Source organism: Plectropomus leopardus, chromosome 9 (assembly GCF_008729295.1).
Source record: "Plectropomus leopardus isolate mb chromosome 9, YSFRI_Pleo_2.0, whole genome shotgun sequence".
Lineage (NCBI taxonomy): Eukaryota > Metazoa > Chordata > Actinopteri > Perciformes > Serranidae > Plectropomus > Plectropomus leopardus.
The window spans coordinates 8441466-8454921 of NC_056471.1; the positions used below are offsets into that span (position 1 = coordinate 8441466).

A 13456-nucleotide genomic window follows, 5' to 3' on the forward strand; every position below is an offset into this window, starting at 1 on the left:
TATACTGTTATGGAATAAATTGTGTTTTTTTTTTCCTGTTTTCAAAGGTTGCAATACAGTAAAGTGAGAAACTTTTTTCAACTTATCAGACATTTCCACTTGTTTTAATATTTGTCTTTACCCACTTAGTCACTATAACTGCGTCACTAGCGGTTATTTATAAAAAAATTGAATTGCGCTGATATTTTTTCAAAGTACTAATAGTCATTCCTACAATACTGTCACCTCAAAGAGGGAATTTGGTTAAAAAAATTGGAATGTTTGATTCTGTCTCCCAGTTCTAGCATTAATGAAGAGCTTGTGAGGAATTTTTAAAATATCGAGAGAAATATTGTGTATCGAGATATAGCCTAAAAATATTGCAATATAATTTTCAGCCCATATTGCCCAGCCCTAGAGGGGGGCTGTAATACACTTTAAATGCCAGTTGCCATCTGCCAATTACCAGAAGAAGACGGAGGAGCAGCCGTAGTAGAGGAAGAAGTTGCGAGTTGAAAGTAACATTTTGATGCAACAACAATGGAAAGTTATTTATAGTACGAGTGTTCTGACAATGGGTAACGCCGCATGTTAAATTCGCAACCTAACATTAGCTTCAGTAGTTAAAAAAAAAGTTTACTCATCTAATGCTTAACGGTATGTTAGGAAGTTGACGTGACCTATTTCATATAATATGACAAAACATGACTGAAGGTAACGTGAATAAATCTTTCCTACATCAACATGTCTGTTTATGATTTCTGCCTTTGTCACATCAGATTGGGTTTCGTCGCTACTTTACGATGTCATCAAAGTTCATCTTTTGTTATTGTTTTGAGAAACGGCAGAAATGAAAACTGTGGGTGTAAAACTTGTACAGAAAGTACTGACCACATTCGAGTTTTTGTTTTTTTCTACTTATTCTGTTTCCATTGTCACATTTGTCACTTTACAAATGTTTAAAACTGTCTGCACAGAGAGTTTGACATGCTGCTGACCAGATTCAATATTTCTTCACCAGTTTATTATTTTTATTCATTCACACTAATTCGATTAGAATTGTTTTGAATCTACCTCAGATCTGTGAAATGTTCTGACAATAAATAACAGTTTCAACCTCAATGAACTCTATGATTTCTTCAACTTTGACTTAAAAAAGAAAGAAATAATGATTTGACGATTTTGGTAGATAAACATCAATATCGACCAATATGAAGATTTTACATTGTGAGAACATTTTTAGCCATTGCGCCGCGCCCTAACTGTTAGGATGAATAAACACTAAGCGCTATAAGCTGATGAGATCGGACATTGCAACCACAATTTACATTCTGTATGATCGCTGACACTATTTATCTGTCATCATTAGTACAGTGAGCATCATTTATTTCCCATTTCAGTGAGGTATTCAACCACAGCCTCTAAACAAATCATCATCCGGCAGACAAGAAATTTAGGAATGAGGTCTTGAACTGCTTCCACGTGAGCGGTAAAAGATTGATACCATGGGATCAACCAGGAATTCACTCACTGAGCCTGCTGTTCCTCTGTATCACTGAATTCTGTCTACGCCAAAGCAATCAGGCTTTCCATTTTACTTTTACTGCATTAAAACATCTTTATTGAATCTCGAGGCTGGCTTCAGCTGAGCCCGTCGGTAATGTGAATGGTAACAAACATTCTTATCTCTGCGCTGCCAACAATAACACAAGATGTCTGTGGTTATAAAAGGCAAGTTTTGAATCCCGTGTCTCCAATAAGACTCATATTCCACCAATCTGATTTAGGATGCATGAATCAAAGGAGGTAAACATGTCAAAAACTACTTCTGTGACAACTGGCAAAGACACTGTGTAATTTCCAAAGTATGTCTTCTCTGCAACACAAGACTGCACAGTTATGGTTTACGTCAAAAAGGCCCATTATTTTGGTAAAAATATTCTGATAGCAACCACTAGTTTGATGTGGAACAAAATTATTTTCCCTGGAATTTTTGCATCAGATACTGAACTGAAACAACCTTTTCAGACAAAATGCACTGTTGATTATTAACTGCTGAAAGGAAGATTATGATTATACATATGCAGGTAATTAATGGTTAACCCTTCTGCAACCTCACATCCAGCTCAATTTAAACACGGACTGTGTTACGATAACGAGAGAATTATTGTTTGGAGTTCGACCTGTTACAAAGTGTAGAAGTCAGGGTATGTACAGACAGGGGAAAGCTAAATTCAAGGACTTTCAAGGACTTTTTCAAGCAATCATTTTGATTTTCAAGGATGAAATTGTTTTCTCAACAACCATCATTTTCAAGATTCGCACAATCATCCAATGTCAGACACACACTGCTACTTTTTTTTACTGCCAAATCACAGCTCAAAACTTGTGCTAGCGGCTGACGCTGCTGCAGTGGAAGTGTTTTGCAGGACAGCAAAACATCCGGACGCCGACTATTTACTGGTATTTACCAAGCCTTTGCCTTTCTGAGCTCAAACCACACATGTGGCGTTAAAATATAATTGCAAGCACAGCCATTCTTGGCTTCAGATAGCTCAAAACAAAAAAGAATGTGTCTTTCTGTTCCTCTTATTATTATTTTCAAGTACTTTTTCCAGCACTGAGTTAAAAAAATGTCTGATTTTCAACATATCTCAGTACTTACATTTCTGAGAGTTGAATTCAAGCACTGCAAGGACCTCAAGCACCTTGAACAAACTTTGTCAGGTTTAATCAGTCTGCACATCTGGAGCAATTTCTCCTCAGCAACATGAAACATCTCGAGAGCACAGGGCTGCTGTATCTGACCCCCCCCCAACTCTTTCTAATGACAGTAGACCATGTAGCTTTCTATGGATCAATTATCTCAGTCTCTTTCAATGACAAAGGGCAGCTCATTGAGGTCAGCCCTGCTTAAGGCCCAGACATACACCAGGAATCCATTGTAAGGAAAAGGCACGTGTGTATAGCACACAAACCTGCACAATAAAACTGCCTTCATTCAGACCCGTCTTTCAAAACCCAGAGATGCAAGACAATTAAGTCCGACCAACGCAGACATGTTGGGGTACTCTCAATGACATTTAGCATCACAAAGACATACAGGCCGAAAACAAAGGGACCTATGGACTTGTGTGAAATGCTTTTTAAAAAAAAAAAGTCCTTTTGACAGTTAGATCCAGCTCAGAGTCTAATGAGCTGCTGTTAACAGAAGAAGACAGTCCGAACATCCGCTCACTATGCAAAGTAAACTAATAAAGGACGTCGGAACAATAAAGAGGACACATACAAATTGGTCACCCTTGTCAGATGAAATTATGCTGTTGCCAAAATTAAACAGCTGAAAGGTCTGAGGTGAGAGAGTCCGTGGAGAAAAAGAGAAAAGCTAATTATTGGGCCCACTGAGATAAATATGCATTAGAAAATGACTTGGGGAAACAAACACACCGACATGACAGCGGCCATGCCTGGATGACCTACTTCTGTAATTTTACACAAGAACGTCATGCTGAAGCCACTGCAAACCTGGCAGCCAAACCGGACTGAATTTAGGGGTTTGAATATATGTGCGCATATTCATTTTAACCACCATATAAATGAAAGGGAAATGAGAGAAGGGAGGGATTTAAAGTATGCAGGGCACAGTGGAATTTCAAACCCCAACCCCCCCTTTCCCCTGCTCCCCTCAAGCCTCCACTGTAAAAGCCCCCCTATGCAAGTTTCCATCACTTGGGTTTAACTCATGATTAGCTAAATTGATTTGCCTTCTCACCTCTGTCTGACTATTAAAATAGCAGTTCCTACTTGTCACCAAGCGGTCTTCATTGCTGCATAACTTCCTGTCCTGCAAACTCCGCCGAAGGCAGATACAGAAGTACAACATGTGCCTATACAGAAAATGTTAAAACCACAAAACCAGAATAACTTTGAGGGGGGAAAAAAATCCATAAGCCATGTTCACAATGGACAGGAATGTTTACTAAATCACTGCAGGCTGCCTGCACTTCACAGCCATAGGAGGCTCTACTAAGGAAGCCAGGAAATAAACACAGGCCTGGCTTCTTTCAGTGGGGAGCACAGCCTGTGTGCTGATTATACCTCTTTATTGTTATGAATTACCTACAAGTATTTCCTAGATGAGGACTATATTTACACACTGGAGTAGTGGAGGGATTTACAGCCTGAAGAATTCCTCCACAAATGTTTTACCGCTACTTTCCCTCAACTTTGAAAATGCACTGCAACCTTTAAAAGGTTCACCGTGTAGGATTTAAAGGGGATGTATTGGCAGAAATGGAATACATGTGTATGATCACCTGAAAATAAGACCGGAAGTGTTTTTGTCACATTAAAATGAGCTGTCAATATCTACAATTGGAAGATAATCATCCTCAAGAGTTCGCCATGTTTCTACAGTAGCCCAGAACAGACAAACTTAACACTGGCTTTAGATAGGGCCATTCTCAAGGGCCACAGTGGTTAGCAGCCCCTCTACAGAAAGCACAACAGCGTCGGAAAAACACTCAGTACATTTACGTGCACGGTCAAGTTGAGCTTCTGTTCTAGCTCAATTAGGCCATTTAACTGGTCTTCTGTCCTTGTCCCAGTATACATGCACCAGGGGAGAATCGCTATATTTACCGAAGTGCGTCTGACTCTGCCACAGTAGGTGGCGATGTGCCTTCTTTCAGCTGGTTGCTATTGGACCATCTTCAGTTAACCTATTATATCACATACCAAACAAGCTAGCAAGCAACAGACGGGTTGTATGTCGAATGGTGAAAACATGGATCTTTTCTGCGCTTCACATTCAATACTCTGTGCTCTACTTGGTACTTTTGTCTTACTTAGTTTTCTTCCCTTCATTTGTTTTTCCCAGCTTCCTTCTACGAATCTATGCAGTTCAACTTCCAGGTCGAAACCGCGTACAGGGACTATGGAGCATGTGCACAGCGCATAGGCCAGTTCAGGTCTAGTTTAAGCACATGAGGGAATAAATCCACCCCCAACTGCTGTTATCTAGGTGTGTTAGTCCGACTTTGAGTTCAGTCAGACTAACATGTTTGGTGTATATTTTAAGTCAAGTTTTAGTTGAACGAACACAATGATTAAACTTTTTCTAACATCAAGTAAAAGTACTGACCTATCTGTAAAATGAAACTGCTTTATTACATTTTTTTTACTGGTTTAGGTCATCAGGTCCATTTCTTTTAAAGAAGAAGAGACCTCAAAAACCTCCTGAACATCTGGATCTTAAGCTCCTTGAGGAAAACGGTGAGCACACATTAGTAGGTGCTTGTCCCACGTACCGTCTATGGCAACTTTAAAACCATCAAAGAAACACTGATCTTTTTACATGAAACTGCCTTTTTTCAATGTTTTTCCTGTTTAAGTCACCGGGTCTGTTTATTTTTAAAAGGAAGAAACCTCTATGAATAACTCGGCTCCCAGTTAAAACCTCCTGAGCCGTAAAAGCTGAGGGATTTCTAACCGGGAGCTCACAGTTGCAACAAAGGAGAAGTTTATACTGCTTGCAATCTGCAACTCTCACTGCTATGCCACTAAATCCTTCATCAGCTGGGACCAAAGAAGGGCCCAGGGGCCAATCATGGCCCTCGATTTTAAATGGCCCTCGGCTTGTCTTTCAAAATATAGGCTGCTAAACGATTAGCACAACATTGGTTGATCAAGTAAGATCACTTTGCATTTATTTTCATTCATCTCACGATAGCAGGACAATCATAGTTTGTAGATGTGCACTAAGAGGAGACTACATAGGTAAAGTGTATCTGTTTTTTATAAACAGATGGTAAACAAGCAAAACACCAGTCAACTGACACCATATATTTCCTGCAGGGTAACAGACATGGCCAAAAAAAGTCAAATCAACAGTGAGGGCTGCAGCTTTCAGGAGGGGCAGAAAGTTGAATATTTCTTCACTTAAAGATTAAACTTTTTTGTGTTTATGTCATTTGTATCTGATTTTCTTATTAATATCCCCCCAGGTGTTTTCACATGATCTAATCTGGGCCCCATTCAAAAAAAAAAAGGTCTGGACAGCCCTGTCCTCCACACTGCTCCTTTAACACATAAAAAAAGTCCCATGTCGGTGATATTAACAGGGTTTCCATACAGACTTTGACAGAAGCACAAAATGTCCCTGTGCAAAAGTGACAGTTTAACTGTTTGTCTTAGGGTCTTTTATACTTTTTCATGTCAATGACTCTTTAACTTTACCACATTTTAGAAGAAAAGCACCAGGAAAACCATTTAAAGTGAGTTATGGCTTCAAATACCTTACTGTGGCCTCTGTATTCAAGACAATAACAACGTTACAGCAAAAACCTGTGAATGAATTTCAATGACCTTTGCAATGTCCCTTAAAAAGTTCTCATTAGGTAGCTTCAGGACCACCAGGGGACCTCTCCGGGACCTACAGGGGGGTCCCCGGCCCCCACTTTGAGAACCACTGCTCCGGACTCATGTATTTTAGGTTAGAAACTGTGTTAAACTCACCGTTGACTCCTTTGTTGGGCACGTCGTTGACGTTAAAGCCTTTGGAGCTGTAAGCCGCGCGGACGTCGTTGCAGTTTTTCAACTTTTGCTCCGCAGCCAGCGACAACACAACCAGCGTGCAAACCACACACAACACCAACAGCGTCTTCATTTTGTGTCAGCACAAAACAGCTACAGTTACCAGCACGGGGGGGGGAAAGTATTTAAAAAATGATTTGATATGTATATATTATCGCTCAGGTTTGTGTAAGTTAGGACAAAGTTTGAGCGACTCCCACGCTGAGTTTCCTCATGGAGACTTCTTCAGCTCAACAGATACTTCATTCACAGCAGCAGCTCTCGGGCCACCTCTGAAACTACTCTCCGGCAGGAAAAAAACACCGAAAATAACCTCAAACTCTGCCCAAACGTCGTCCGCTTACAAGCACGGGTGTGTGTGATAAATGTCGAGTTCCAGACTCGATGGAAAAAGCACGAAAAAGCGACAAAGCAACTGTTTTAAAACATGTAAAAAAAAGTTTTTGACTGCAGGCAAGAATCTCAGAGTCACACTGCTGCTTCGACGAAAGTGTAAACCAGCACGGGAGGAGAGGAGACGGTGGGAAAGTTGCCGGGAAGGTGTTTTTTCTTCTTTCTTCCTTTCTTTTCTTGCTTTCTTTCCAGACTTGGGGAGGCCGTGGTTTCTGTAGGACAGCACTCTGGACTGTGTGTTGGTCGTACTGGGATCCAGATGCGAGCAGAAAACCCTAGTGGACACCCAGGAGTGAGTGCAAGTTCCGGGGACAAAGACCTGGAAAACAGGAACACCAGGGGTGGAGCATGGAGCAGGGACTTGAAACCCAGGATCCCTCTCTCTCTCTGCCTGCAACGTCTAGACGAGTGGAAACCAGTCTTGAAAATCAGGAGTGGAGCTCTGAGGGTGGAGCTACACTGTGGCATAACATGAAGACTTAGTACTGATCCACATGACACAAGGAGAGGAAACAGTAGGTAACCAAAACCTCTCCAAAACCACAAATCTTTTTAATTGCAGACCTTCATTTGACCTGGATTTGAGAGGGCTTTCTTATCTGTTTTCACTGTCACACTGGAGATAACCACAGAGATAAACATCCATTGTACTCAAGGTCTGCCCAAATGTGAAATAACTGACATAATTAGCAAAGAAAAAGTGTTTTCTGTCTTGTGGACTCCTTAGAAATAACCCATGAACCATTAAGGGCCCCAACCCCCATGTTGAAACCCACTTACTTTTGTAAATTTTGTTCATGATGGAAATTTTTTAAATTAAAGTCATTATGGTGCACATGGGCAGATTATAAAACAATGAGGCCTTGGGCACAGATATGCAGAGGGCCCCACCACCTCTCCTGCGTGGAGCAGGACACGCACGATTTGCAATGGTTTGTTTCTCCTTATAGTCATTTTGTGGTTTTGTGTCTTTTTTGTGGTAATGTCTTTCTGTAATCGTGCCTAATTTTGTGACATTCTTGGTCATTTTGTCACTTTGTAGTAATTTTTATCTCCTTGTTGTCATCTTGTGTCTCTTGTTGTCTAGTTGTTAAATGTTTCTTTTCAGCCATTTTGTCTCTCCTTGTCGAAATTTGTGTCTTTGTAGTCAGTTTGCATCTGCGGTTGTTTTTCAAATTTTTGCAGTTATTTTGTGTGTGTTTGTGGTTTTTTAGTGTCTCTTTGTGGTCATTTTTTGTCTGTGGTTCTATTCCAAATAATTTTCAATCAGTTTCCGTCTCTTTGTGGTTGTTTTATGTCACCTTGTGGTTGTTTTGTGTCTCTTTGTAGTCATTTTCTGTCTCTCTGTGGGTGTTTTTGACATTTTTGCAATCAGTTTGAGTCTCTCTGTAGTTGTTTTATGTCTCCTGCTGTCATTTTTTGTTGTCTTGTTTTCCCAACTTTTTTTGTTTGTTATTTTATGCCTCTTTGCAGTTTCTTTGCCTCTCTTGGTCTTTTTGCTTCTCTTTGAGGTCATTTTGAGTCATTTCCTGATCAATACTTGTTCATTTGCGTGTCATGTTACAGGTGAGGGCCGTGGGGAGGGTGACTCTTTGGGCCCCCGTGCAGTAATCCATCCATGGTGGTGCAACATTATATTTTAGACAAACTGCTTTTCAAATGTGTTTTGTTTATTGCATGACAGTGATTTACACACCAAGAAAACACATGACAGCAAAGACACATTTTCTCCAAATGTGTTATTTCTGTTCAGCCTTTATAATCCAATACATCTTAGTTTGTTTAAAACCCTCAGATTAAAACCTGGCTAGTGTTACAGTAACCATGGAGTCCAAATTACAGGCCTGTTCCTTACACAAACACAGGTCAGGCTGTGTGCTGTTAGCAACGGGGCAGTCATGTCTCAAATGTGCAGCTGCCTGTCACAGTGCGGCCAGTGATGTAAACTACAGTAAACAGTCTGCTGGCAGAGCTGTGCAAGTGGACAGAGATAATGAAAATATTATAAGAATCTTAAAATGAATTATTAATCTTGCTGAGCAGAACGATCACAGGGAAATAAAGCACAATACATTTGTTTTATTGAAACATAAACCATGTGAGAATCTTGCTGTTGTGTGCATTTGAAATAATCCAAAAACTCAGAAACGTCTGTTAAATGCATCACAGCTTGTGTGAAAGCACCAGCACATGCTTTACAGATAAACAGTGAGATCAAGCAAAAACTGCAACAAATCCCTTCATTACAAACGTTCAGGCTGAATAATTTCATCCTAAAACTCATATTGTCAAATGTGTATCTGCATGTGTTGAGAAATGTTATTTTTCAATATTTTTAAAATGCCATCTGTTCAGCAGATTCGTAAAATCCCTCTTATCCTCGCCCGTCCTCTCTTTGCTAAGAATATCTACTGTCTCCTTCACTCATATTTCTGTTACATTTTTTTCCACACAGGTTTGCTTTTTCCTATTCTCGGCAACAGTTTGTTAAATTTCTGTGTCTGGCCTTTGCCCTTCATGCAACCCGTTTCTTCTCGTAACAGTGGAAAAAGCAATTAAAGTCTATTTTCCACCGATAAGACAATCAGTTAAATCAATGAAATGCCAGAAGTTAACTGCCGCCCTCTCAAAATCAACATTACAGCTTTCCTCCCTCAAACTTTAAGCGCTCTAAATAAAAAGCCATTTTTTTTCTAATTAAGTCGCAAACATGGGACAAAAAAATTGATTAAGTACACAAATGTTGCACCCATTCTTGTCCCCTAATTTAAAAATAAGACTTTTTACCCCCTGCGTTTAAACATGCCTGGACTTGTGGGGTGCTTCTGTGTGTGTGCGCACACGTCAATTGGTTTGGTGTGTGTGTGTGTGTGTGTGTGTGTGTGTGTGGGGTGGGGGGGGGGCACTCAGCAAAATGACATTCCTCCTTTTGTGTCCACATTCCTCAGGCGGCTCCATTCATTCTGTGTGACTGCGGCTGCTGCAGGGGAAGCCAGCGGTTGCTGAGGAGCAGGAGGAGGATGCTGGATCTGTGTGCATGGGAGAGCGTGGGCCCGGCGCTCCTCTCAATAGCCCAACAAAAGGTAAGAAAATGGTCCAGTGCCATGGTAATTAGACATGAATGAGCTTTGAACGACGTGACATGTCTCAGGCTTTTCTCTCCGGCGCAGGAATTTCAGCATCCAGCTTGGTAAAAATTGGACTGGACTTGGGGAGCCCATACACAAGCACCTGAATTATATTGTTATTTTAATTCATATGCACCGCTTGATGACCCCTCGGGCTCGTGAAGGTACCCAAGCCCAAACATCTTTGTGTGACCATGAAATAGTGCTGAAATACATATTCATAGGGAGTCAATCACTCAGGCAGAAAATGCAACAATTCCTGATAGTCAGCTATTCTCGCTGTTCCTGCTGACTAACATCAAATTGACCTTTCACTCTCATAATGCTCGCAATTCCAACATTGCCCCAATATTACCCTAAGAAAACACGTGAACTCTGCATTTCAATGGGCCTGTTTGCCCTTTCTCCAGCCTCACATTAGCATTCAGAGTACAACACCCCCCCATCCTGGGTGAGCTGCTGCTCTCTCTGCAGCCAGCGTTTGCTCATCTCCTAATGATCAGCCTCTCTTTTCCATCTTAAAAGCTGCAATCCAGTTGAGGGGAGAAAAGCACAGCTGGATAACAATGGCGTTTTTATCTGCATCTGGGGAGCGGAGGGTGCGTGGGTGTGAAAAGTTACAGCAGAGCGCCGGGACACAGAGACAGGATTTTTGAAGTGCGTTTGTAGTGACAGGCGTGTTATGTGTGGAGCTGTGAGTGACTGGCCTTGTTAAGCGAGTAGACAGACTTTGAGGAGGGAGACAAAACACAAACAATTAGGACTAATGAACCTCGTTTCATTGTGGAGCTGTGGGTGAGCGTCTGTTACCTGGTTAAGGTGACTCCAGGGGTGAAACTAATGGGGTTGGTTGTAGAGGAAACCCCGCAGAGAGAGGCCGATCTTATGCCCAGAGTGGTTCATCATCTGCTGGGAGTGAGAAATACAGATCCAGAGAATAACACACATGATTCACATGCTGCTTTGAGGCTTCAGAGAACTACCAGCACGCTCCAGAGGAACATAAATTATATGATTCATGAAGGGCTTTGAAGTGGATCAGAGGGCGAAAAGCACATAAAGTAACATATATACTTGCAACATTGTGTGTCCTATTCATAACCCCTGCAGCATGCCATCCATTTTCTCTCTTATTTTTACTCGCACTTAAAAGAAAATTCCACCCGAAAAATACTTAACCCCTTGAAACCTGAGCAAATTGGCTTGATTTCTTTCGAAAACAAGGCAAGAAGGCAATGAGAAACGGAAGAAGAAAGGACCCAAAAATAAGCAAGAAATTAGTAAAAAGTACAAAAGAAATTACCCAAAAAATTGTAAAAAAAAAAAAAAAAAAAAGAAGAATAAAAACAATCAAACAAGCCAAACAATAGTGTTTAAAAATAGATATAATTCTGTTACAGAATTCTGAATTTAAAGTGTTTCCCAAGCTTTTTTCTTTTTTTCCCTAGACATTTCCCTAGCTTTCTAAAAATAATTTTCTAATTTTACTAATGTCTTGCATTTTGTGAAAAATCTAGTTGCTCATCGCCTTTTTCCCCTATGTTTTTGAACCCTGAGCTTAAGTAATTATCTCAGGGTTCAAAGGTTTAAATACTCGTGAAAGGTGTCTGAAAGCAGCACAAGAAAGGTGATGTTGCTCCAGGGTTCAAAGAGTTAACAGGGGTCTCTCATTGGTCTCCAAACTAAAGAATATTACATCAGTAATAATAAAAAAAGATTTTATGGCAACATAAAAACTGCACACATAAGAGCCTTTAACGGGTATCTTCTGGAGAAGGAACACTTCATCATTTTAACAAAGATAAATATTTTGTTAATGACACATCCCGTGAGGTTCTGAAATGTAGTTGCAATGACTGTTGTTTTATCTCGGTTAAATTTATGGAGTGTTCAACTTTTAATGTTATCGCAGAATTTAGACAGAAAGCCCCAAAGGAAAAAAAAACAGAAACAGGAAAATCTGACCTTTTCCAATTACTGTTACTATGGATTACACAGTATTTAAGAGCAGAGAGTAGTCGGCAAGATAAAGTTTATAATAGTTTTTTGGCTTCTACTTCTACTTCTAACCTACAACGTGCTGCGCTGTAATCCGGTGTCCTGCGGCTGCTGTTGGTGAACACATTGGCATCTGTTGTTTGCACAGTGGATCACTCCCTGACTGACGAAAGCTGTGCAAAGTCTAAGAAGAGTCTTCGATTCAAAGGAACTGACACCAAAATCAGACATTTAGCGGTGACTGAATGTGTTTCTGATATTGATCTCTGCGTCGCTTACCTTCACATGACCTCACATCCTGTGTTTGTCCTGTAACACAAGAGAAAGATAAACAACTGAAAGGACCCAGAATGCACTGGAAGTTCATTTTTCAGACCCAGGGTGAAAATCCTGCCTGTGCTGCCAGTGAGCGCTGCAGGTGTGTGCAATGCTGCATCACAGTTGGGTGTGGTCACAAATGAGACGTGCACAGTGGTAAGATGGTTGGAGGTGAATGTTTCCTTTAAAGGTCTTAAAATCGCCGTGCGAGCGATACATCAACACAAACATTTTGGCCAAAGCTCGAACAGTTTTGGTTATTTTACATCACACTTTTTCTGTCTTTTTCTTGTTGTCTGCTTTTCTCACTGGTTTAAAGTGCTTGGAGCTCTTTTTGGAAGAAGGGGAAGTCAAATACTAATATTCACCAATTGGGATTTAACATTATTTGAAACAAAGTCTGATGACACTTGTAGGATTGTTTTCTCATGTCGTCACAAAATGAAATCTGACTTCCGTGCAGTTTTGCAGATTAGCTTTGTTTTTCCAGATTTAATCTTGGATTTTTGCTTATTTAGTTGTAAAATTACAGTATATTGTTTATCATTGATCTTTAATAGTGAGATTAAACTTATCATATTATCACATTAAGATTTTAAACAAGTCTTCTGGGATTTTTTTCTGTTGAATTGCTTTTTAAATTTTAAACGGACATCAATATAAATTTAAATATGAGAAATACGTTTGCAATCACCATTTTTATGACTGTATTTATGACAAAAGCAAATCTGCAGAATAGTACACATTTTCATTATCACTGTATGATTACATGGTAAGAAAACAGTAAAACATGTTTGGTTTATTATACATTGTACTTTCCTCATTTACACATTTAACTGAAAAAAAAGAAAAAAATCAACATGTTAGTGGACATTCATTTTCATTAGCCTCTAATCACAAGTCTGACGTTGGCCAGACAAACACAGGTGTAACTAATAACTTTCATTAATTTGAATTAATTAGAGTTTAGGTGTTTCCGCGTGAGGCCCTTTGTACTCAGCGTGCAGGCTCACTGAGGCGACTTACTGCAAACCTGAATGGAACAG

The 13456-nt window shown here is 40.2% G+C and overlaps 1 protein-coding gene across 2 annotated transcripts in view; it reads right to left on the bottom strand.

Moving 5' to 3' along the window:
* Nucleotides 1-7356, bottom strand: part of gpc4 (glypican 4) — a 41031-nt gene extending 33675 nt beyond the window's left edge. For both annotated transcript variants that reach the window (XM_042493032.1, XM_042493031.1), the window contains exon 1: nt 6496-7356. In XM_042493032.1, the coding sequence (XP_042348966.1) occupies nt 6496-6646 (151 nt within the window). In that variant the 5' untranslated portion in view covers nt 6647-7356. The remainder of the gene's footprint in view (nt 1-6495) is intronic.
* Nucleotides 7357-13456: the final 6100 nt, after the last annotated feature.